This window comes from Schistocerca gregaria, chromosome 4 (assembly GCF_023897955.1).
Source record: "Schistocerca gregaria isolate iqSchGreg1 chromosome 4, iqSchGreg1.2, whole genome shotgun sequence".
Taxonomy (NCBI): Eukaryota; Metazoa; Arthropoda; class Insecta; order Orthoptera; family Acrididae; genus Schistocerca; species Schistocerca gregaria.
Genome location: NC_064923.1, coordinates 218,039,519 through 218,067,126, shown reverse-complemented (window position 1 = coordinate 218,067,126; position 27,608 = coordinate 218,039,519). Strand labels below are relative to the sequence as shown.

General features: G+C 40.5%; 1 protein-coding gene across 4 annotated transcripts in view; it reads right to left on the bottom strand.

Moving 5' to 3' along the window:
• Nucleotides 1–27,608, bottom strand: part of LOC126267093 (FHF complex subunit HOOK interacting protein 2A-like) — a 227,057-nt gene that overhangs the window by 40,697 nt on the left and 158,752 nt on the right. For all 4 annotated transcript variants that reach the window (XM_049971961.1, XM_049971960.1, XM_049971964.1 and 1 more), the window contains 2 exons: nucleotides 23,487–23,556; nucleotides 5,666–5,939 (listed from right to left, as the gene is read on the bottom strand). In XM_049971961.1, the coding sequence (XP_049827918.1) occupies nucleotides 5,666–5,939; nucleotides 23,487–23,556 (344 nt within the window). The remainder of the gene's footprint in view (nucleotides 1–5,665; nucleotides 5,940–23,486; nucleotides 23,557–27,608) is intronic.

Below are 27,608 nucleotides of genomic sequence, written 5' to 3'. Positions count from 1 at the left end.
CTGCATAAGTCCTTTCAAAGGCCATCAAGGATCTTCAGTATTCTCCTCACCTTATCCAGAAACACTCCTACACGCACCAATGAGACATACAGGAGTGCAGATATCATCACTGAGTACCACAATGGACTGCAACAACTGAACCATATTCTCTACTTAACTACAGCTTCTTCTGACATGAATGACGATTGTCTAACTTTGATACCTCCCCAAACCATTATTCTGTCCCCCTAACAATCACCTAATATTCTTAACCCTCCACCCACCACTTCGCTTTCAACACCCTACTCCACAGGTCACATCCCTACAGAATATCCACATCAACAAACCTGTTACATACATCTGCCTAGCACTTTATATTCCAGCCTTGTTACTGGTATTTCCTAGCTCATCAGAGGCAGGACCACCTGTAAAAGTACTCACAGAATTTACAAACTTTACTGCAATTGCTGTAGAGAATTGGAATTGTGGTTATGAGCACAGACAAACCATTCACACACTAAAATATGTGAGTATCAAAGTGATGCTGCAACTCCGTCTGCATGGCCAGTGACGTACACTGTATAAGGGTAGAGACTCTGAAGCACATTGGCTGCTTCAACCATGTATGAAGCACCATCTGTTACTTGCAGCAAAGTGTTTCCCATTGAAACCAGTGCACGTGTTACACCACTGTTCCTATCTCCCACTCCATGCTCTACTTTTCTCTAGTACTATTTTCTCAGTGTTTCTCCCACTACTAACTTCCATCTTGCACTCAAATGCCTTATCATTAGGGCCCAGATTTTAATGGCCTAAAAACCAGCAAAATATGCAAGAATTTATGATCTAAAACTTGCATAAATATGACCTTAAAAAATAAAATATGACTTTATATAAATTTATTTAAGAACATTCTTGTTGATTCTTTTTTATGCAACACATAATACAAAGTTTACTTCTGAACAAACAGTGAGTACAGTACTCACTTTTTGCAGTGTCTTATTTTTGAAATGTCTACATATGCCTGGGGTGAGAGAGGGGAGAAGGGAGAGGAAGTACAGTGAAAACAGTAGCAACCATCCACACACACACACACACACACAAAAAAGTTTTTACTACTTCACACAGGATAATTTTGTACTAGAAAAGCTCCTCTATTACATGCCACAAGAGCATATTGAGTGTATTTAACAGTGACAAGATCACTGCAGGGCAACTTCTATTAACTGTCTTCAAATGTTGTTTCCTTCCCAGAAAGACTGTCACTAAGTTTGCATTTTGTGGAATATCCAAGATTCAGCTGTAAAACACTTTACAATTTATTGTTCACTTTGTCAGCCACATGAACACAAGCTCAACCCTACTCACTCTGCACATATTGCACAATATCCATGATGTCACACAGATGAGTACCAGCAGCTTCCAGTCACGTGATGGTTTTTGATACCACTGAAAAATAGGCGTTGATGTACACCAAGTTTCCATGTCAGATATCTGGAGACCTCTTTCACAGTGTTGACAGCACCTGATTCATCACTATCTAGGTCATAAATGATCGTCTTTATTTTGGTGGAGTTGGTGCAGTAATGCTCAGCAGCATTTGCCATAATCTAAGATGAAAGCACAGCAAAGGCACCTGTTCATTGAATTTCTGCACACATAGCAGAGCTTTCACGTAGTTTTTCTCGCTACAGGAAATAAATTTGTCCACTTTAGGGTAATTTGAGTGCAACCCTCCCGCAATTCCATCTGCAAAGCCAGTGACGTACACCATATCAGGGTAGAGAATCTGGAGCACATGGGCTGCTTCAACTATGTATGAAGCACCATCTTGGTAACTAGCAGCAAAACACCATCTGCCACAAGAAGCTTCATACAGTTGTCAAAGAAAATGGCAACTCTTGATTCGTTTACTCTCTCGAGAGCTTCACACATTAAGATAAACATTTCTCCAGACTTGTCAACTTTTAGAACACCACCGACAACATTTGCAACATAATGACCATCCACACGTGTTTTCATCTACAGACACCCAGACTGTTTGGTCAGCAACACTAATTTGCATTTTGCTGAGCACCTCCTCTTAGCACACGGGTAAACAGTTGTTAATGCAGAAGCATCTGGAAATGGATGTGTTGTGGACTTCTCCAAGGACTGTCTAACGAATGAATTCTTCAGATTCTCCAATAATGTTGAAAGACATCATGATCTCATACAAGTCCTTGAATAATGATTGCAAGATTGAAGATGGATCAGTCTGCTCAAATAACAGTGTTGTTGCACATTAAAGCACTTTTCTGCACTAACTTTAACTTCATGTATTGCAAAAAATAATATTTCCCTGTCAGTACTGAAGAATTTCTCTCCAAAATCATGAATAAAACCACACAATGTCATGCTTTTGGAGCACTTTACTTTTGGCATGTTGAACCAGCCTGAGTTGTTTTCAAACTGAATAGTGTGACCACATGTGTGGCGTTTATTATGTCTAAGGCCACCTTTCTTGGCTTTGAGAGTGTTTTGCTGACCCTGTGCAACAATTTTTTATGCCAGGAAACCAGCTAGTGTGTTATGCTGCTTGTCTACTACATCTTGCTAAATAATGCTGTGTAGTAATTGTTTAATTTATTTGTGTCATCACCTGAAGCTTTGTCATATGAACAACATTTCCAAGTTTCTGTTCTTGAGTACTTAAGCATACGACATATAATGCAACACTTTTTTTCCGGCCAATTTTGGTTGCAAAAAGGCAGAATTAGTTGTGGGACATTTTGATATATTCCTTCTTCTGCCTCTATAGTTTCATAACGTTCTGATAAGTGCCAGCACTCTATGAAGCCTTCAAAATGCCGCCTGTAATGGAGGAGCGTTCCAAGCACGGAGCTGTCACTGAGTTTCTTTTGGTGGGAAAGATGTTCATAGGTGCTTGCAGAATGTCTGTGGAGACCTGGCAGTGAACAAACGCACAGTGAGCTGTTGGGCAAGGCATCTATCATCATTGCAACAAGGTTGTGCAAACTTGTCCGATCTCCCACATATGCTAGCTGGCTACACACATCTATATCTATATAGATACTTGACAAATCATACTTAAGTGCCTGGCAGAAGGTTCATCAAACCACCTTCACAATAATTTTCTATTATTCCAATGGCAGACAGTTCTGACTTCCCTTACTTATTTTGGTGATTGTTTCTCCCTATCTAGGTTGGTGTCAACAGAATATTTTCGCATTTGGAGCAGAAAGTTAGTGACTGAGATTTCCTGAGAAGATTCCGCGACAGTGAAAAATGCCTTTGTTTTAATAATGAACACCCCAAATCCTATATCATGTCAGCAGTACTCTCTCCCCTATTTCTCAATACTACAAAACATGCTGCTCATCTTTCAACTTTCTCGAAGTACTCTGCTAATCCTATCTGGTACGGATCCCACACTGTGCAGTACTCCAAAAGAGGATGGACAAGCACAGTGTAGGCAGTCTCTTTAGTAGATCTGTTGCATCTTATAATCATTCTGCCAATAAATCACAGTCTTTGGTTTGCCTTCCCCACAACATTTTCTATGTGTTCTTTCCAATTTAAGTTGCTCATAACTGTAATTTCTAAGCATTTAGTTGATTTTACAGCCGTTAGATTTGATTGATTTACCGTGTCACCAAATTTTAAAAGCTTCCTTTTAGCACTCATGTCATTTAGCATTTAGGGTTAACTGCCAATTTTCGCGCCATACAGATATCTAAATCTTCTGGAGCTTGTTTTGATCTGCACAGCTGTGACTCCTGCAATGCTGGAACATGCAGACATGCTCATTTGAAGTGAATGATGGATCACAATCAAGCACATAGCTGCACAACTGGACATTTCTGTTGGTAGTGCTGATACAATTGACCACCACTTAGGGTACTCAAAGGTGTTTGCCTGCTGGTTCCTTGCTGCCTACGAGAAGACCATAAAGAACACTGGAGGACAATTTGTGCAGAATTGCTTGCAAATTATGAGGCTGCTCATGGCAATTTTTCATCAAATATCATCACAAGGATGAAACATTTATTCATCACTTTGAATGGGAAACAATACAGCAACTCATAGAGTGCCGCTACATCAACTCTCCTAAAAAAGAAAACGTTCAAAGCTACACTTTCGTCCGGTTAAGTCATGGTGATGGTCTTCTGAGATTCTGAGGGGATTATTCTGTTTGATATCATCCCTTAAGGTGCAATGATCAACTCTGAACTGTATTGTGTTACACTCTGGAAACTGAAGAAACACCTTCAGTGTGTTCATCTCCATAAAAATATAAATGTACTTTTCCTTCTCTATGACAACATGAGGCCTCACACAGGTCTGCGCATCTGAGAGGAGCTCATAATACTTCTTTGGACTATTCTTCTTCATCCACCCTATGGCCCAGATCTCGCTCCTTCCAACTTCCATCTGTTGACCCAATGAAGGATGTACTCTGAAGCATCTGCATTAGCAGAATACAAATGCAGAAGAAACAAGTCTGAAAACAATTTATTGGACTCACCAAAATGAAACAATAGTACAATACCCAAAAGAACAACCAACTCGATCCCAGATGTGGATCGACACAAATACAAAATAACAAAATAATAATAATAATAATAATAATAATAATAATAATAATAATAATGACCCGACTCTTCACGGGGAGCGACGTCAAGAAGTTCGTCAACTATACCAAGAGATCGGCCAGATAGAAGAGGCGTCTGGCTGTGGCTGCAGCCCTGTATCCTTCCGAGCAGTGCATTGAACTGCCTTTTGCCGGCAGTGCGCCACCTTATAAAGTCCTTTGGCGGATGTATCTGCCGGAACAATTTGCGATCACGTGTCTGGCGCAGTGAAGTAGCTCCTAGGCTAGTTGCAACATCTGGTGAAGCTGTTCTGCAGGCTCTGTGAATGAGTAGTGATTCCTGGTGGCCATTGGTGGAGACCTGGTGGTGTGTTGTGTTGTGGCCACCAGCAAGTCTTTGTTTTGACAACACAGACAACGTATGTTTTCCTGGTGAATATACACCCTGTGATGCAGACGTCCTGTGATGGGTGGGCATAAAGTGGAATGACGATGCTGCAGGCGTTACAATGTCTGAAGTGTGCAGCCACAGAATACTCCATGTGAAGTAGTATTTGGATGATGGGGAGTTTATTCATGCAGCAGGACACTGGCTCCAATGTTGACCAGCAGAGTAGTACAGGCCCTCTCACTATGGCAGTGTAAGGCTGTCATATTGACTAGATATTATGTTGAAAAATAAGGTTTTGTAGCCAAAAGAGTGGGAAATAATATGTTGCATTGGAATCCTGAATAAAACCAAACTGTGTTTAGCAAAAAATGTGATGCATTACCTACTGAACGCCCCTCATATATACATTTTGGCAAAAGTTGGCTGGATTGTGAGCTGTTACTACAAAATGTGTGAACATGACCCGATGTGCACAAAGAAAATACATTTTTCTACACTACAATGACGGGTTTTATGCATAAATTGTTGTAAAATTCACCCCAAAGTTCAGGGGAAAAATATGAATTGTCATTAAAATCAGGGCCTCACTTTTCACATACTTAGTTATATTCCATATTGGATTAACCAGTGAAATGTATATTGTGAATAACGCAGTGTTTCACTAAGCTACAATTGTTAGCAATAATTTATAGTTTTAATACCTGGTATGGGAGTTGACCAAGCCTAGTGAATAACATCCTCAGGAAAGGACCCTCATAGAAATTATTCCGATGATCAGCTTCAGGGTAAGAATCTGAGCTACAACAGTCATCAGATTCCTGTGACTCTGGAAATACTGCTTCAAGAGGCCATTTATATTGACTACAACAGGAGATACAATGTTGGTACTGCTTCCTCACATCTTCAACATATTGCTCATATGTTGATTCTTCAGTATTAGATGTTTGCATGTTCCTGGGTATTAGGGATAAGAATCTGTAACAAAAGAAACAGTATCAAATTTTAGAGACACTGATATTTTCCTAGAACTCTTTTATTATCATTTTTACAACTTATCATTTACCCTTTAAGTGAACAATAAAGGAAGGAAAAATTCTGGAATGTTGAAATACAGCAAAATTTCTACACATCTACATACATACTCGGCAAACCACTGCGAAGTGCATGGCAGAGGTTATGTGAAGCGCCTATTAGGCATGTTAAGATCAATACACTTCTATCGTTTAAATGATAATCTCACCCAGATCACTGCTTGCTTAGATAATATAATATGCAACTTTCAGCCAAATAAAACTGAATTTGGAACTGTAAACTTCAGGATATCAGATCATGAAGGGCTGTAGCTTAGGCATCCTCTAAACAACAAAACAGACAGTTCTGCAACTGAACTAGGAAAAGTAATCAGGCCAATCAATGAACATAAACTGAATCAGTTATAAACAATCTTAATCACATAAATTGGAATATAGTACTCACTAATGATATGTCTGCCAATTATAGAATTATTAGAACGAAACCTTAACTCATGTTCTCCCAAATACTACAGAAAACACCCAAAGCAGAACTGGAAAAATAAACTGCAAGAACTGATAAACTAGTACATGCCACACTTGTGAAAACTTAGGGAAGAAATAATGGTGCACTATGACAGATTTCAACTGAATCAAGCTGAGGAGGAAGCTTATGCAACAGCAAGAAGGGTGTATAGATCAGAAATTAGCATCCAAGAGGAAAGCCAATCACAGATATGTACTTAACTAGACACATAAGTTTAAAGCAGCATGTAAGGTTATCAAAACAGAGATAAGCTCCGAAAATAAACACAACAACATTCCAATCCAACCCACATCCTTTCGTCTTTCCCTCTCCTTCCTGAAGAAGCAACCATCGGTTGCGAAAGCTAGTAATTCTGTGTGTGTGTTTGTGTGTTTTGTTCTTGTGCCTGTCTGCCGGCGTTTTCCCGCTTGGTAAGTCTTGGAATCTTTGTTTTTAATATATATATATATATATATATATATATATATATATATATATATATATATATATATATATATATATATATATATATATATGGGAGAAACAATTTGCCTAATGGTTTAAACAAATGATAATACAGTTAACACCAAATGTGGGAAAGAAGATACAACTACACAATTTTTTTTAACAGAAGATCTGTACATTATTGTTTAAAAAATATATAGCCTATGTTGGAAGTAAATTGAAATTTTTCCTATCACTTTTTCCCCTTTATATACTATACATACATAAGCATATACTACAGATTTGGAAAAAAAAATACAAAACTTATGTCCATCTGAATGTTTAGTAGAGTGTTGTGTAAAAATCTGAAATAAATTGGTCAAGAACATTTTCAAAATTTTGCTGAAAACATTTCCCGTGTGTGTTTTATCAGAGCTGAGAGTTTTGCTAACAACCTTTTCTCTTTATATATATACAGGGTGATCCATTGATAAGCGTCAAACAAAAAAACTACAAAGAACTAAACTTGTCTAGCTCGAAGGGGGAAACCAGATGGTGCTATGGTTGGCCCACTAGATTGCGCTGCCATAGATCAAACGGATATCAACTGGGTTTTTAAAAATAGGAACCACCATTTTTTATAAAATATTCATGTAGTGCATAAACTAATATCAATGTTTTAGTTGGACCACTTTTTTTGCTTTGTGTTAGATGGTGCTGTCATAGTCACAAACATATGACTCACAATTTTACACGAGCAGTTGGTAACAGGTAGGTTTTTTAAATTAAAATACAGAACGTAGGTATGTTTGAACATTTTATTTCGGTTGTTCCAATGTGATACGTATACCATTGTGAACTTATAATTTCTGAGAAAGTATGCTGTTACAACATGATTACCTGTAAATACCACATTAATGCAATAAATGCTCCAAATGATGTCCATCAACCTCAATGCATTTGGCAATACGTGTAATGACATTCCTCTCTACAGCGAGTAGTTCGCCTTCCATAATGTTCGCACATGCACTGACAATGCGCTGACGCATGTTGTCATTCGTTGTGAGTGAATCACAATAGCAAATATCATTGAACTTTCCCCGCAGAAAGAAATCCGGGGACGTCAGATCCAGCGAACGTCTCGGCCATGGTATGGTGCTTCGACGACCAATCGACCTGTCATGAAATATGCTATTCTATACCACTTCAACCGACACGAGCTATGTGCCGCACATTCATCATGTTGGAAGTACATCGCCATCCTGTCATACAGTGAAACATCTTGTAGTAACATTGGTAGAACATTAAGTAGGAAATCCGCATACATTGAACCATTTTGATTGGCATCGATAAAATGGGGGCCAATTATCCTTCCTCCCATAATGCCGCACCATACATTAACCTGCCAAGGCCGCTGATGTTCCACTTGTTGCAGCCGTCATGGATTTTCCATTGCCGAATAGTGCATATTATGCTGGTTTACGTTACCGCTGTTGGTGAACGATGCTGCGTCCCCTAATTTCTCTTGTGCCCAGTGGCAGAACTGGACACAACGTTCAAAGTCGTCGCCATGCAATTCCTTCGGCACAGAAATATGGTACGAGTGCAATCGATATTGATGTAGCATTCTCAACACCGATGTTTTTGAGATTCCCGATTCTCACGCAATTTGTCTGCTACTGATGTGCGGGTTAGCGCGACAGCAGCTAAAACACCTACTTGGGCATCATTTTTTGCAGGTCGTGGTTGATGTTTCACATGTGGCTGAACACTTCCTGTATCCTTAAATAACGTAACTATCCGGCGAACGGTCCAGAAACTTCGATGATGTCGTCCAGGATACTGAGCAGCATACATAGCACATGCCCATTGGGCATTTTGATCAAAACAGCCATACATCAACACGATATTGACCTTTTCCGCAATTGGTAAACGATCCATTTTAACATGGGTAAAGTATCACGAAGCAAATACTGTCCGCACTGGTGGAATGTCACGTGATACCACATACTTATATTTTTGTGACTATTAAAGTGCTATCTATCACAAAGCGAAAAAAGTGGTCCAACTAAAACATTCATATTTCTTTACATACTACACGAATATGTAACAAAAAATGGGGGTTCCTATTTAAAAAAAACACAGTTGATATCCGTTTGACCTATGGCAGCTCCATCTAGCGGGTCAACCATAGTGCCATCTGGTTTCCCCCTTCAAGCTAGACAAGTTTCATTCTTTGTAGTTTTTTCGTTTGATGCTTATTTCATGAGATATTTGACCCAGTCACTATCAATGGACCACCCTGAATATTAAAAATATGTAGTTTACGTCCATCCCAACATTACATTTTTGAAGAAAATCAGTCAAGAATGTTTCAGGTTTTTTGCAAAAAAGTTTTCCTCTTTTTATTTTAAACATCTTGTCTTTTTATAGTAGTATAAATATAGGTAAACAGTATGGATCTCAACACGTTTCCCTGGGGCACACCTGAAGTTACTTTCACATCTGTCAATGATTCTCCATCCATGACAACATGCTGTACCCTGCCTACCAAGCTATCCTTAATAGAGACACAAATTTCAGTTAACAGCTGGACCACTCCATGTTATGGAACTAGACATTTGCATAACATGTAATATCATTGCTATTCAAGCCATAGAATTAAAACTTTTGTCAATGGTCAACATCTGGCATATGAAGAATTTGAAGAATATCAGACCTTGTTATACATGTTGTATTATCAGTTTTAAATGTAAGTTTTCAATCTGCATTGTTCTTTCCAAAGATACTTCTTGTTCATCAGCATCTACTGTTATAGCTTGTCCTATGAAGTGCTAAATTGACTTTTTGGCTGCAAATTTAACAACAAAAAAGAAACCCACACAAATATCTCCCTTTCCATCAATCATCTGACCACTAAGTTCATTATTGAGACTGTGCTCAGGAATCACTGTTGTAAACAAAGTTAAATTCAAAACCATTTTTTGTGATAGAATGCCCTTTGTAATTTTTTGTACTGGGGAGGGGGGTTGGGCATCCACACACTAAACAGAGCAGTGGTTCCCATCCTTTCTGAGAGCATTACCCTTGAGTGCAGTCAGATATTAGCTGTGCCCCCTTGCCCTATCATCATCAACATTAGTGTTGAACTAGACTTTAGAATGAAAAACTATGTTCTTAGACACTCTTATTTTTAAAAACACGAAAGAAAGATTATCTTTTGTTTTTGTGAATGTTTTATTAAATCGCGAGCTAATGAGTCAATGAGACGATAGATAATGCTTATTTTTAACAAACTTTTTACATAATGATGATGATGAATACATAGTGTGAGCGACCTACAACTCCTTCCCAGAAAAGAAAGCTAACTACCCAAGTTGACAACGGATACTTGTTACAAAACATGCTTCCTCTGCACCACTCCTGTCCCTATTAGCACTTGTTTACCCATACCTTACATGCCCATTTCAAATCAACCACATTAAAATGCATGTACTGCAGTTAGCGTTTGTGAATCACTTCACTGCCGGACTCCCTACCTTTGTAATGGCCGAAACTGGAAGATATCAGTCTACAACAACAATTATAATAATAATAACAGCCATTACATAGATACTGCTATGTTGTCCTGTCAATCAGCTTGTTTATTCTTGCAACGCAAATAATTAAGCAGTTTCTGGTCTATTGCAGGAACTACTTCATGTCAGAGACGGGAAATTTATGGAACATTTATGCACATTTGATGTATATATCTCAATTTCGCTGTGATTGATGCATGAGACAAAATATGCATGTAGTGGGTGGACTATATAAGGAATATATGATACATGAAGATGGTATTTGTTCTTTCGGACAGGTCCTAAAGAGCAGATACCATTGGTGATCTTGCAGTTCTCGAAGAATGAAATTACAATCAAATCCAGACTATTAGCTGCTTACAGGTTTTGATAAATATCAAGGAGGACAGTTGAAAATGTATGCCTTGACCGGGACTCGAACCCGGGATCTCTTGCTTACATAGCAGACACTCTATCTGACTGAGCCATCGATGACAAAGACGATAGTGCAACTGCACGGACTTATCTCTGGCATGCTCTCTCTGAGACCCACATTTCCAACTGACTGTCCACACACACTACATTTGTAGTGTCCCTACCCACTATACTCATTACTTGTGGTGGTCAGTCTACTGATTCCCGTAAGAGTTTGAGCAATGTGAGTACATCCGCACTGATGAAGATCATTGCCCAGTAAGCCTTATCTATATGAACATGGTATCTGTCCTTTCGGATATGTCCGAAAGAACAGGTACCATTGGTGATCTTGCAGCTCTCAAAGAATGTAGGTCTCACAGGGAGTATGCCAGAGATAAGTCACTGCATTCGCACTATCGTTTCTGTCCTCAATGGCTCAGTTGGATAGAGCGTCTGCCATGTAATCAGGAGATCCCAAGTTCGAGACCTGGTCAGGGCACATATTTTCGACTGTCACCATTGATATTTATCAATGCCTGTCAGCAGCTAATTTTCTGGATTTCATTGTAATCTGATTCTTCAAGCTTCGGACATGTCCAAAAGAACAGATATCATCTTCATATACATACGCCTTACCGGCCAATGATCTTCTTCAGTGTGGATTCACTCCCATTGCTCAAACTCTTGTGGCAATCGGTAGACTGACTGCCGCGAGTAATAAGTACAGTGGGCAGGGGCACTACAAATGTAGTGTGCGGACAGTAAGTTGGAAATGTGGGTCTTACCGGGAGCTTGCCAGAGATAAGTCCCTGCAGTTACACTATCATCTGTGTTCTCGATGGCCCAGTTGAATAGAAAGTCTGCCATGCAAGCAGGAGATCCCGGGTTCAAGTCCTGGTTGGGGCGCACATTTTCAACTGTCCCTGTTTATATTTATCAATGCCTGTAAGCGGCTAACGGTCTGGATTTCATTGTAATTTCATTCTTAGAGAGCTGCAAGATCACCAATGGTATCTGTTCTTGCGGACATGTCCGAAAGAACAGATACCACCTTCATTTAGATAAGGCTGACCAACCAATGGTCTTCTTCAGTGCAGATGCACACACATTGCTCAAACTCTTATGGCAATCAGGAGACCAACTACCGTGAGTAATAAGTATACTGGGAAGGGGCACTACAAATGTATTACATGGGTAGTAAGTTGGAAATGTGGGTCTCACAGGGAGCATGCGAGAGATAAATTCCTGCAGTCCTACTATCATCTGTGTCTTCGATGACTCAGTCAGATAGAGTATCTCCCATGTAAGCAGCAGATCCCGGATTTGAGTCCCTCCGGGACTCACATTTTCAACTGTCCCGATTGATATTTACCGAGGCCTGCAAGCAGCTAATGGTCTGGATTTCATTGTAGTTTCCTATGAGGAATATGTTGTTCATACATTTGTTGCACGAGCTGTAATCTACACCACAATGTGTCACATGTTAATGCTAGTATTTGATGCAAAATGGTGATTATTGGTGACTTATGTAATCAGTATTACATTCTTATGAAACTGTGGCAATAGTAATGATGTTTCAAAAATTATTTATTTTCTTGTAGCAAAATATACCTGAGTCCTTTTATTTTTTAGCCCTTAGAAAATTGTGTGTTTACCTCTCAGAGTGCTGTTAATACCCAGATTGGGAACCACTGGTACCGAGTGAGTGTGACGTACTGCGTGATTATCATTAATAGCTGCATGAAATAAAGAACTCCTGTATTTTACTTTGTAAAACTGCAAATGCAGCTAAGCATTTCTGCTTTAGCTTTGCTGCCATCAGTTCCAGTTCCTGGGTTATTTGTTACTTCATGGACCCTAGCTTCCATTCCACTGACAGCCTATACATGGTGTTACAAAAAGGTACGGCCAAACTTTCAGGAAATATTCCTCACACACAAAGAAAGAAAATATGTTACGTGGACATGTGTCAAGAAACGCTTACTTTCCATGTTAGAGCTCATTTTATTACTTCTCTTCAAATCACATTAATCATGGAATGGAAACACACAGCAACAGAATGTACCAGCGTGACTTCAAACACTTTGTTACAGGAAATGTTCAAAATGTCCTCCGTTAGCAAGGATACATGCATCCACCCTCCGTCGCATGGAATTCCTGATGCGCTTATGCAGCCCTGGAGAATGGCGTATTGTATCACAGCCATCCACAATATGAGCATGAAGAGTCTCTACATTTGGCACCGGGGTTGCGTAGACAGGAGCTTTCAAATGCCCCCATAAATGAAAATCAAGAGGGTTGAGGTCAGGAGAGCGTGGAGGCCATGGAATTGGTCCGCCTCTACCAATCCATCGGTCAACGAATCTGTTGTTGAGAAGCGTACGAACACTTCGACTGAAATGTGCAGGAGCTCCATCGTGCATGAACCACATGTGTCATATTTGTAAAGGCACATGTTCTAGCAACACAGGTAGAGTAGCCCGTATGCAATCATGATAACGTCCTCCATTGAGCGTAGGTGGAAGAACATACTGACGAAACTAAAATGAGCTCTAACATGGAAATTAAGCGTTTCCAAACACATGTCCACATAACATCTTTTCTTTATTTGTGTGTGAGGAATGTTTCATGAAAGTTTGGCCGTACCTTTTTGTAACACCCTGTATATATAATCAGAATTTCATCAGGTTTTGTGAAAGGTCTTTCAGTATGGTTCTCCTACGACAACTGTTAAAGGCTTCTCAAAGTGCACACTTCTGACATACCAACTAGTTTCTTTTAACATATCTCTATCTTCAGTCCTCTGAATTATTTTACACTTACCATACGGTACTCGCTGTTCCTTTAAAAGTCAGTCTTTTCAGATCAATAGAGTGTAATATCATTTCTATGGACAGAAACAAATAATATTGATGCCACATTGTGTTGTGTTTCACATTAAGAAATACATAGGTCTGCAAAGCAATGTGGGATTAGGCAGTCACCAACAGTACCAAATGAAGAAATAGCCCCAAAGCGTGCAAGTATATGAAGGTTTTTGATGTGAGCATAAATGGGACAGAAATACCACAACTGAAGATATTTTACTGCATTCACACAAAACACATTTTGTAACAGAAACATGCAGTTTATAGTAGTTCTAAAGACACATACATCTACATCTGCATGATTACTTTGCAATCCACAATTTAAGTGCCTGGCAGAGGATTCATTGAACCACTTTTACACTACTTCACTGCCTTTCCAGTTCTCCTCTCAAACAATATGCAGGAAAAATGAACACATGAACCTTTCCGTGCAAGCTTTGATTTCTCTTATTTTATTATGATGACTATTTCTCCCTATGTGGGAGGGTGCCAAAAATTATTTTCACACTTTGAGGAGAAAGTTGGTGATAGAAATTTCATGAGTAGGTCCTGCCGCAGCAAAAACCTCCTTTGTTTCAGTGACTGACATCCTAATCCATGTTATATCTGTGGCACTCTCTTCCCTATTTAAAGATAATACAAAACAAGCTGCCCTTCTTCGAACTTTTTTGGTGTCCTACATCAATCCTATCTGATGTGGATCCGACATTGCACAGCAATATTCCATAAGAGGGCAGACAAACATAGTGTAAGCAGCCTCTTTAATAGACCTGTTATATTTTCTAAGTGTTCTGCCAATAAATCACAGTATTTGGTTTGCTTTCCCTACAACATTATGTATGTGATCATTCAAATTTAAGTTATTCATAAATGCCTTCAATAATTATAAAGCAATGGTGAACAATAAGGCCACGCAAATGGAGCAATCACTGATCCAGAAAAGAATGACAATGAGGCATAGGAACACTTAACAGATAAAAAGTTAGACAGGTGGCAAAAAGTTTAGGAATGCCAGTGACACAATCTGATCTTTTGGAAATATTAGTTCCTTCTTTGGGGAAGAGACAGGGATAGGTTGGAGAATGTTACAACTAACAGTAGGTCCCTCAGGACCCAAGATGAGAGGAACCCACCTGTAGTGAGGAAAAGAGGGAGAAAAACATGGAGGAGGAATGACAGGGAGAGTAGTAAGTCACAGATAGTCCACTCAAAGCACTCTTTCAGAAAAACCAGAGATAATGAGGGCAGAGTAAGAAGTAGGGATACTCCAGAAGAGGGCAAACAAGTGTAGCGTAATAGACCTGTCATATTTTCTAAGTGTTCTGCCAATAAGCCACAGTCTTTGGTCTGCTTTCCCTACAACATTATCTATGTGATTATTCCAATTTAAGTTATTCATAAATGCCTTCAATTATTATAAAGCAACTGTGAACAAGTCCAGGAATAAATCCAGATGGAAGGATATGTTGGAGAGCAAGTTTCTTTCTCTGGAGGTCAGGGTAACTAATAGGAGATGGGAAGATCCAAATAGCCTTTGCCATGGGCTGCAATGTCAAAGGGTGCTTGGCAATTACAGGACGTGCTTGGATCAAGGAACAGTCGGAATTTTAGTTGTAAATTATTGTAGTTGCGCTGGAAAAGTCCCTGAGCTTCAAGCGCTAATAGAAAGCACAGAAGCTGATATCGTTATAGGTACAGAAAGCTTGGCTAAAGCCTGAAACAAGTTCTGCAGAAATTTTTACGAAGTCTCAGACGGTGTTCAGGAAAGATACATTAGGCAGAATTGGTGGTGGAGTGTTTGTGTCTGTCAGTAGTGGTTTATGTTGTAGTGAAGTCGAAGTAGATACTCCGTGCGAATTGGTGTGGGTGGAGGTTATACTTAACAGCCGAATTAAGTTAATAATTGGCTCCTTCTACCGACCCCCAGACTCCGATGATACAGTTGCGGAACAGTTCAGAGAAAGTTTGAGTCTCGTAACAAATAAATACCCCACTCATACGGTTATAGTTGGTGGGAACTTCAACCTACCCTCGGTATGTTGGCAAAAATACTTGTTCAAAACCGGTGGTAGGCAGAAAACGTCTTCCGAGATTGTCCTAAATGCATTCTCCGAAAATTATTTCGAGCAGTTAGTCCACGAACCCACGCGAATTGTAAATGGTTGCGAAAACACACTTGACCTCTTGGCCACAAACAATCCAGAGCTGATAGAGAGCATCATGACTGATACAGGGATTAGTGATCACAAGGTCATTGTAGCTAGGCTCAATACCATTTCTTCCAAATCCATCAGAAACAAACGCAAAATAATTTTATTTAAAAAAGCGGATAAAGTGCCACTAGAAGCCTTCCTAAAAGACAATTTCCATTCCTTCCGAACTGACTATGCGAATGTAGACGAGATGTGGCTCAAATTCAAAGATACAGTAGCAACAGCAATTGAGATATTCATACCTCATAAATTGGTAAGAGATGGAACGGATCCCCCGTGGTACACAAAAAAGGTCCGAACGCTCTTGCAGAGGCAACGGAAAAAGCATGCGAAGTTCAGAAGAACGCGAAATCCTGAAGATGGGCTAAAATTTACAGACGCGTGAAATTTGGCATGTACTTCGATGCGAGATGCCTTTAATAGGTTCCACAACGAAACATTGTCTCGAAATTTGGTAGAAAATCCGAAGAAATTCTGGTCGTATGTAAAGTACACAAGCGGCAAGACGCAGTCAATACCTTCGCTGCGCAGTGCCGATGGTACTGTTATCAACAACTGTGCCGCTAAAGCGGAGTTATTGAATGCAGTTTTCCGAAATTCCTTCACCAGGGAAGACGAATGGAATATTCCAGAATTTGAAACACGAACATCTGCTAGCATGAGTTTTTTAGAAGTAGATACCTTAGGGGTTGCGAAGCAACTCAAATCGCTTGATACGGGCAAGTCTTCAGGTCCAGATTGTATACCGATTAGGTTCCTTTCAGATTACGCTGATACTATAGCTCCCTACTTAGCACTCATATACAACTGCTCGCTCACCGATAGATCTGTACCTACAGATTGGAAAATTGCACAGGTTGCACCAGTGTTCAAGAAGGGTAGTAGGAGTAATCCATTTAACTACAGACCTATATCATTGACGTCGGTTTGCAGTAGGGTTTTGGAGCATATACTGTATTCAAACATTATGAATCACCTCGAAGGGAATGATCTATTGACACGTAATCAGCATGGCTTCAGAAAACATCGCTCTTGTGCAACACAGCTAGCTCTTTATTCGCACAAAGTAATGGCCGCTATCGACAGGGGATCTCAAGTTGATTCCGTATTTCTAGATTTCCGGAAAGCTTTTGACACCGTTCCTCACAAGCGACTTCTAATCAAGCTGCGGAGCTATGGGGTATCGTCTCAGTTGTGCGACTGGATTCGTGATTTCCTGTCAGGAAGGTCGCAGTTCGTAGTAATAGACGGCAAATCATCGAGTAAAACTGAAGTGATATGAGGTGTTCCGCAGGGAAGCGTCCTGGGACCTCTACTGTTCCTGATCTATATAAATGACCTGGGTGACAATCTGAGCAGTTCTCTTAGACTGTTCGCAGATGATGCTGTAATTTACCGTCTAGTAAGGTCATCCGAAGACCAGTATCAGCTGCAAAGCGATTTAGAAAAGATTGCTGTATGGTGTGTCAGGTGGCAGTTGACGCTAAATAACGAAAAGTGTGAGATGATCCACATGAGTTCCAAAAGAAATCCGTTGGAATTCGATTACTCGATAAATAGTACAATTCTCAAGGCTGTCAATTCAACTAAGTACCTGGGTGTTAAAATTACGAACAACTTCAGTTGGAAGGACCACATAGATAATATTGTCGGGAAGGCGAGCCAAAGGTTGTGTTTCATTGGCAGGACACTTAGAAGATGCAACAAGTCCACTAAAGAGACAGCTTACACTACACTCGTTCATCCTCTGTTGGAATATTGCTGCGCGGTGTGGGATCCTTACCAGGTGGGATTGACGGAGGACATCGAGAGGGTGCAAAGAAGGGCAGCTCGTTTTGTATCATCGCGTTATAGGGGAGAGAGTGTGGCAGATATGATACAAGAGTTGGGATGGAAGTCATTACAGCATAGACGTTTTTCGTCGCGGCGAGACCTTTTTACGAAATTTCAGTCACCAACTTTCTCTTCCGAATGCGAAAATATTTTGTTGAGCCCAACCTACATAGGTAGGAATGATCATCAAAATAAAATAAGAGAAATCAGAGCTCAAACAGAAAGGTTTAGGTGTTCTTTTTTCCCGCTCGCTGTTCGGGAGTGGAATAGTAGAGAGATAGTATGATTGTGGTTCGATGAACCCTCTGCCAAGCACTTAAATGTGAATTGCAGAGTAGTCATGTAGATGTAGATGTAGATGCCACCTGCAAGCATTCAGGTCCCTTGAGAAATGCTGTAAAGCATGTTCAGCGAATGGGTACTAGGTGTCCCCAAGGCATAAAGTTCTCATATGCTCATACATGCCCAAAAGATAGGTCGTGGCAGTAATTCTATCTCATAACCATACATTTTGCTATGAGTTAAATTGAGTAGAAGACAGAGCATCACATAGATGAAGAGTAGCCAAGCAGTGTGTACCTTCCTCTCACACACGCATCACATAATGATTGTGATGGTAAAAACACAAAAATTTAAGCTCACAGAGAAGATTATCAGCATCAAATGGTTCAAATGGCTCTAAGCACTTAACAGCTGAGGTCATCAGTCCCTTATCAGTACCCATATAGTTACTGTCATGGTAAAAGTACAAAAATTCAACCTCACAGAAAAGCTCATTGGTATCCATTCTTCCTGTGCACCATTTGATTATAGAACAGGAAAGGAGGAAATATTAGTGGTGCATGAACTCCTGTCAGAACATGATATAAGGTGGACTTGCAAAGTGCAGAACTAGATATAGATGTGTAATGCAATTCAGTATCAGTTTGAATCAAACTTCTACCATTGCAACTCATTTCTTCCATGCTAATTTCTACAAAATCACAATTCAGAAATGTAATGAGAACTGTGCAGTTTTTAAATTTCAATCACTTTCTGCCATGTTTCCTAGATATGCTGTATCACTGTGTAAAAGCTACAGTATTGGATATTACTTGATAATATTTTGTGGTTGTCTTCTAGTCTAGCCTTCAATGGAAAAAATAGTAAAGAGAAAACATTTATTTCTAATACATATTGTCACAGCTGCAAAATACTAACGCGAATTCTTTACAGACGAATGGAAAAACTGATAGAAGCCGACCTCGGGGAAGATAAGTTTGCATTCCGTAGAAATGTTGGAACACGTGAGGCAATACTGACCCTACGGCTTATCTTAGAAGAAAGATTAAGGAAAGGCAAACCTACGTTTCTAGCTTTTGTAGACTTAGAGAAAGCTTTTGACAATGTTGATTGGAATTCTCTCTTTCAAATTTTGAAGGTGGCAGGGAGCGAAAGGCTATTTACAATTTGTACAGAAAGCAGATGGCAGTTATATGAGTTGAGGGACATGAAAGGGAAGCAGTGGTTGGGAAGGGAGTGAGACAGGGTTGTAGCCTATCCCCGATGTTATTCAGTATGTATATTGAGAAAGAAATAAAGGAAACAAAAGAAAAATTCGGAGTAGGTATTAAAATCCATGGAGAAGAAATGAAAACTTTCAGGTTCGCCGATGACATTGTAATTCTGTCAGAGACAGCAAAAGACCTGGAAGAGCAGCTGAACGGAATGGACTGTGTCTTGAAAGGAGAATATAAGATGAACATCAACAAAAGCAAAACGAGGATAATGGAATGTGATCGAATTAAGTCGGTTGATGCTGAGGGAATTAGATTAGGAAATGAGACACTTGAAGTAGTAAAGGAGTTTTGCTATTTGGGGAGCAAAATAACTGATGATGGTCGAAGTAGAGAGGATATAAAATGTAGACTGGCAATGGCAAGGAAACCATTTCTGAAGAAGAAAAATTTGTTAACATCGAGCATAGATATAAATGTTAGGAAGTCGTATCTGAAAGTATTTGTATGGAGTGTAGCCATGTATGGAAGTGAAGCGTGGACGATAAATAGTTTAGACAAGAAGAGAATAGAAGCTTTCGAAATGTGGTGCTACAGACGATTGCTGAAGATTAGATGGGTAGATCACATAACTAATGAGGAAGTATTGAATAGGATTGGGGAGAAGAGAAGTTTGTGGCACAACTCGACCAGAACAAGGGATCAGTTGGTAGGACATGTTCTGAGGCATCAAGGGATCACCAATTTAGTATTGGAGGGCAGCGTAGAGGGTAAAAATCGTACAGGGAGACCAAGAGATGAATACACTAAGCAGATTCAGAAGGATCTAGGCTGCAGTAGGTACTGGGAGATGAAGAAGCTTGCACAGGATAGAGTAGCATGGAGAGCTGCATCAAACCAGTCTCAGGACTGAAGACCACAACAACAACAACGTATTGGAACTGATTATACATCCTAATCTCCTCTCCACTGTCTCTGTCCATCTCACCTTCCCTGTTTCTTTGTCTATCTCCTTGTCTCTCCCCCCTTCCCCCATGCATCTCCATCACCTACTCCTCCCTCCCCCCTTTCTGTCCATCTTCTCCTCCTCTCCTCTCTCCATCCCCTCTTGCCCCTTCTCTCCCCCAATCCATCATCTCTTCCCCCTTTCTCTGTCCATCTTCTCCTCCCCCCTTTTCCTGCCCCCTCTTTATATTCATATCCTCCTTCCCATGTTTTTTGCCATTTCCTCACACCCCATTTTCCATCTCCTATTCCCCCTCTCTCTGACTTGTTTATAGTTATTGCAAATTCCAATTCTGTAATAGTATTCTACTCATAAACCATACCTGTTTGCTATTGCGTGTGTGTGTTCCACTGTTGAGCCAGAGCTGAGGATGACGCAGACCTGCCCTGCAGTACCATTCAGATGAGAAATTGATTTCTCGTAGGGTGGTCTGGGTAGTGCAACCTGACCCACCTCATTGTGTTCTACGGCCTTCCATGAGCCATTTGCACACACCTGTTGCATTGCCAAAACACTTTGTCCTGCAGCAGCAGCAGCACCAGCAGCAATTTCCTGGATGGATGCTTTACATTTCTCATGCCAATAATGTGCCCTCTTTCAAACTCACTGAATTGATGGTACAGTTTGCGCATCCATCTGCGAGGCATCCTGCACATCTGCTCAGGTCACATTGATCCATTACCTTCGGTTTATAGTGACAAAGAGAGCCGTAGACACTTTTTACTGGTAGGTATTGTTGCGTGGTGATGTCGATGTTGACCTTGGACCTGAAGCCCGACGTGGTTCACATGCTAATCATTTCTGCAGAACATACTAATGTACATGAGTTTAAATATTGGTTTGTTCAAGACCATTCATCTCCAGAATTTTTTGAGCAATATATACACGTAATTAGAGAGAAAGAGAAAGAAAGAGAGAGTGAGGAGTCTACGTGTGTTTAAACATTTATTACAGAAATGCTTAAAAGTTTGAAGTAAATCAGAAAAGTGGTCAAAATTTCAATGAAATTGCTCATGAACTTCTGGAGATGAATGGTTTTGAACAAACCAATATTTAAATTCATGTTCAGAAAAAACTAGAGATAGGATGTTCATATTCATAGGACATGTACATTAGTATGTTCTGCAGAAATGATTAGCATCTGAACTATGTCTGGGTGCAGGACCAAGGTCAACATTGACATCACAGTGCAACAGCACCTACCAGTAAAAAGTGCCTGCAGCTCTCTTTGTCACTATAAACCGAAGGTAATGGATAAATTTGACCTGAGCAGACATGCAGGATGCCTGGCAGATGGATGTGCAAACCGAACCATCAATTCAGTGAGTTTGCAAGAGGTCAGATTATTGGCATGAGAAATGTAATGCATCCATTCAGGAAATTGCTGCTGCTGCTGCAGGGCTAGTGTTTTGGCAGTGCAACAGGTGTGCGCAAAATGGTTTGAGGAAGGCCGTAGAACACAATGAGATGGGCCAGAGTGCACTACCCATACCACACTATGACAAATGAACACCTCATCTGAATGGTATTGCAGGGCAGATCTGCATCCTCCTCAGCTCTGGTTCAACAGTGGAGTAGTGTAACACAATGAACACTATCAGGGGCGACAGTCTGTCACCATTTATTATGGCACGGATTGTGTGTGGGTCATCCACTTCTCCATCTAGCTTTGATGAATGAGGAGAAACAAGCTAGGTGGTAATAGTGTATGGAACAACATCACTGGGGACAGGAAAGGCATCAGATAGTGTTTTCAGATGAATCTAGGTTATCTTTATTTGAAAACAGAGGCTGCATTTTGGTGTCAACTCAATGTGGTGTGGAGTGCCATTGGTACAACCACAAATCACAACTGGCACGTGTCCAGGATGACCTATGTGAATGACATACTGCAACCCATAGCCATACCCTTTCAGCATAACACCCCAACGGGCATTTTTCAGCAATACAATGCATGACCACATGTTGCTGCCTGAACACTTGCTTTCTTCATGTCACAAGACATCAGACATTTACCCTGGCCCGCAAGATCACCAGACGTGTAGCCAATTGAAAATGTGTGCGAAACAGTGGAAACAATGTGTGCGGTGCTATGACCCAATACCAACAATCACAGATGAATTTGGAGACGGGTGAATGCAGTGTGGATGGCTCTACCACAGGACCCCATTTGCGCTTATACGTGTCGATGCTATCACGCATGGAACAATTCAACAGGGCCCATGGCAGACCCTGCTCTTACTAGGCAACAGGACATAGGCTGAACCGAGGTGACTGAAATGCAAGTCATTTCTGCAGAATATATTAATGTATAGGTCCCGTGAGTATGAAGGTTCTATCTTTAGTAATTCAAGGTGTTCTGTTTATCTTTTTTTCTTTCTGAACGCAGGTGTACATTTTTATAATGCTTCCCCTTTTATTGAATATATATTACTTATATACCAGAATGTGTATAAAAACACAAGAGTATTTGAATGCAACGTTATGTCAAAATTTCAAAGGAGTGCCTGAAGAACTTTTGGAGATTCCAGATTTTGATGAGATGAACATCTACATCTGTACTTATATAGACACTTTAAATGTTACTAATCGCAAATCTCTGAAAGTTTTGGACCGAATGGTTTGAAATTTTGACAAAACATTGCATTTGAATATTTGTCTGTTTTTATATACCTATTTTTAAATATATGCCATGCATAATTTTTCATCAATTTATTAATAGGGAAACATTGTAAAGAAAAAATCTCAACAAGTTACAACCCCCCCCCCCCCCCCCTTTCCCCACACTCACAGAAATAAGTCCAGAACTTTTGGAGGTATACAATTGTTAACAAACAAACATTTACATCTTTATTTATATACATAGTTTCACAGATAATCTCCAAATGGTGTAACGAATTTGTCTGATAATTTGGTTATATTAGGGCTTGAGGTCCTGCTACATTACACTGATATTTGTTTCGCCAGATTTTTGTGTTGTTAAGCAAATGAAGACTGGATGTTTCAGTGCTGAAATACTGACATGCAGTTCTCATTAAGCAAGGGTTTTTTGATGTACTAAGAAGCTGTCTCCCGTATATCATATAAGAAATTACAGAACCAATAATGGAGCAGTTCAAAGGTAAACCAACACCTTGAATAAATTAGACTTACTTATTAATAATCCTATGGACATTTTGTGGTGCCAATGTTCTGCTGACTGGTGAAGAGACCCTGGAAGAAACTGGAGACAAAAAAGTGAATTTTGTATAATATATGCAATTGAAACTCACTAGTCACAGAATTTAAGCATTCAAAACACAATACATACTCTCATATGGAAGAATAGTAACACTGAGAGGACACACATTACTGAAATTAATTGAATACTTGAGGTGGATGCAAATCAACCCTAAAATAATGAGGGTTCAGAACTGTAATTGATATGTGACAAATTAATACATGACAAATTAATATGGTCCGTGTTTTCACCATATGCAATCAGACCCTGGTTTTGTTATTGGGAATCTCTTACAACGCAGTTATTACATGAGTTTACAAGATAACTGTAGAGGTTCCTCATGAGTGGTGCAAGTAGACAGCAACCAATGATATCCAAAACATGTTCAATGAACAACATACAGGGTGTGTAAATAAAGTTTCCAGACGATTTTTTCCTGATTAGTGGTGCACGTGCAGACCGGTCTCATCACCTGCACCTGGAGCAAAAACATCACGAGTGCAGCGAGCGTCTGTTTGGAACCGTCATTGAGAAATCGGAGCGTCGAAAATGCAACACCTCTTAGAACAGCAGTGTTTGATCAAATTTTGTGTAAAACTGAACAAGACTGGTACAGAAATGTTTGAAATGATTCAAGAAGCCTATAAAGAATACACCATGTCATGTGCCATGATTTTCATGCAGCACAAGTCATTCAAAGATGGCTATGGAGACTTGGAGACCTTCAACGAGCAGAACTGATGACAATTTGCACAAAGTCCATCAAATTTTAAACAGTGACCAATGTCTCAGTATCAGATGAAGTGGGTTTGAATCACTAACTGTGTTTCAGCTAGTGACAGAAGATCTACTGATGAGAAAATTGTGTGTGAAACTTGTCCCTGAAGTGCTCTCAAATTAACAGAAACAATGGTGCCTTGCTGTTTCGTTGGAAAAGCTTGAAAGTTTACAAACTGAACCTTTTGGACAAAGTGGTCACTGGGGATGAGACCTAGGTCTTCAAATATGGTCCAGAGTAGAAGAGACAAAGCTTGAAGTGACATACCTCCGCATCACCAAAGTCAAAGAAGGTCCGCATGAGCAAGTCATGTGTGAAAAGCATGCTCATTGATCCACAAAGAGTTTGTGCCTGCCAGACAGACTGTCAATGGTCAGTATTTCACTGGAGTGGTTCGCCGTTTGAGGGATCGAGTCCACCGAGTTCATCCAGAGAAGAAAGACGACTGGGTGCTCCACCATGACAGTGTGACCGTTCACTACTGTTTTGCTGTCATTGAAGTTTTGACCTGGTTCAAAATGGTAACACTGCTATAGACAGCCTATAGCCCTGACCTTGCTCTTGGTGACTTCCTTTTGTTCCCCTGGATGAAGAAAGACCTGAAAGGGAAGCGGTTTGACAGAGTTGCAGCGGTCCGAAAGGCTTCAACAAGAGTTTTGAACAGCATTCCGGATAAGGATATCCGGGGAGCTTACCAACAGTGGCAATCTCATTGGCAGTGGTGTGTGGATTTTCTAGGCACCTATTTTGAAGAATTTTAGTCCGATGTGTGAAAGCATTCAATAAGTTTTGTGTTCTGAGACCAGTCTTGAAACTTTACTTACACACTCTGTATAAGATAAATGTGCAGGCCAAGCAAGTCAGGATGCCTGACATTCTTCAAAGAAAGTTTGCAAATTCTCCACTACACTGAACAAGGCTTTTTCTACCAAAATATGACTTGTGGAATAGCTTGAAGGACGTGAAATACCTTAGACTCCCAAACAGCACCGCTGTAGCAGTTGCTGCTTGTACTGCTATCAATGTCTAGGTATTCTGTCTAATCATGTCTTTAGTCGTCACATCTTGCTTTCATCTATTGTGACAATCAAAAATTCAACATTCCAGAGTGCAGTCCTCACATTAGCATATAACAGTTATGGCCCACTACAATGGGAAATAACAACCTGCAGTAATGGTAATTACTTAATTTCAGAAACAGCACACATAACAACAGCATAACTCAAAATATCTGAAAATGTCACAATACGACAAGTACATTTCACATACTGGTCACCCTCCTTCATCCTCCTCCTCGTTTACATAATGGTATTCTGATTTTGACATCAATGAGCCAGCTTTGCTTCCATGTTTACAGTTTGTTTGATGGTGCTTCACTGTGTGAGCCTACTACAAGAGTGGACACTGCTGGGATAAAGTATGCACCATCTTCCCACACTTTTAATCATTTATTGCAGTACACACACACACAGTAGGAGTTTGGATTAATTTGGCCTGTTCTTCGTGGATGTTGCATATTACAATAATAGGATTTGTGATCACACACTCATTACTACACATGGAAATTCAATCCCATGGAGTAGAAAGGTACAAAGTAAAAGGATAGTAAGGAAGCTTGAGTATGCTAATGTTACCAATGGAACTTATTTATGTACACATTACTAACAAAGAGATTAGGGGCTGGCCAGTACTTACCTCAGCTCAGTACAGCCGATAGAAACACAAAAACCAACCGAAAATTTAAGTTCCTAGCTTTCGGAATAAATGTTCCTTCATCAGGGAGGAGAGAGGGGAAAGAAAGGAAAGAAGGGAAAGTGGATTTAGTTACTCACAACCCAGGTTAAGAAGCAACAGGGAAAGGAAAACAGGGAAGGTAGCAAGGATGGAGGCATGGTTGTCAGAGGGTAGCCAAAGATATTCTACTGTAGGTACTGTGCCAGCTTCAAACCAAAGAGGATCCATACAGAAGTAAAGAGGTGTATAGTATACACCTCAAATCCATTCCCACTCCTCTCCCACCTGAAACCTTTCTTGTCACCATAGATGCTACATCCCTTTACACAAACATCCCACACACCCATGGTCTCTCTGCCCTTGAGCTCTACCTCTCCCAACGCCCACCTGAAGATCTTCCAAAAACCTTGTTCCTTATCACACTTACCAACTTCATCCTCACCCATAATTACTTCACTTTTGAAGGCCAGACCTACAAACAAATCAGGGGAACTGCCATGGGAACCAGGATGGCTCCGTCCTATGCCAACCTCTTCATGGGCCGCATGGAGGAGGCTTTCCTGAAGACCCAACAGCTGCTTCCCCTGGCCTGCTATAGGTTTATAGATGACATCTTTGTGGTCTGGACTCATGGTGAAGAAACACTCCTTAATTTCCTCCATAACCGCAACTCCTTTTCGAATCTGAATTTCACCTGGTCCTTCTCCAAAACCCAAGCCACCTTCCTGGATGTTGACCTTCATCTTGTTGAAGCTCACATCCACACCTCTGTCCATATCAAACCCACCAACAAACAACAGTACCTTCACTTTGATAGCTGCCATCCATTCCACATCAAATGCTCCCTTCCCTACAGCCTAGGTATTCGTGGCAAACGTATCTGCTCCAGTGACGAATCCCTCAACAATTACACCAATAACCTGACCAGTGCTTTCCTCTCCCGCAACTATCCTGCAGACTTTGTCCACAAACAGATCTCCCGAGCAATACATTCCTCCCCGTCCAACAACAATATTCCTACCCTCAGACCACACAGAAGAATCCCCCTTGTCACCCAATATTATCCTGGCCTCAAATACATCAATAAATTACTCCGCCAGGGATATGACTTTCTCAAGTCAACCCCTGAAATGAGACCATCCCTTGACAAAATTCTCCCCACACCACCCAGAGTTGCCTTTTGTCGTCCCCCTAACCTCCGTAACATCCTTGTTAAACCCTAAAATATTCCCAGACTACCTTCTCTACCCAGAGGTTCCTACCCCTGTAACCAACCCCGCTGCAAAACCTGCCCCATGCATCCCCCCACAACTACCTACTCCAGCCCCGCTACTGGTAAAACATACACAATTCAAGGCAGGGCCACGTGTGAAACTATACGTCATTTATCAGCTGACATGCCTGCACTGCACAGCCTTTTACATTGGAATGACAACAACTAAACTGGCTGAGCGCATGAACGGACACAGACGAACTGTCCGCCGAGGAGATGTCCAATACCCAGTAGCGGAGCATGCCCTCCAGCATAATTCTAGGGACCTAG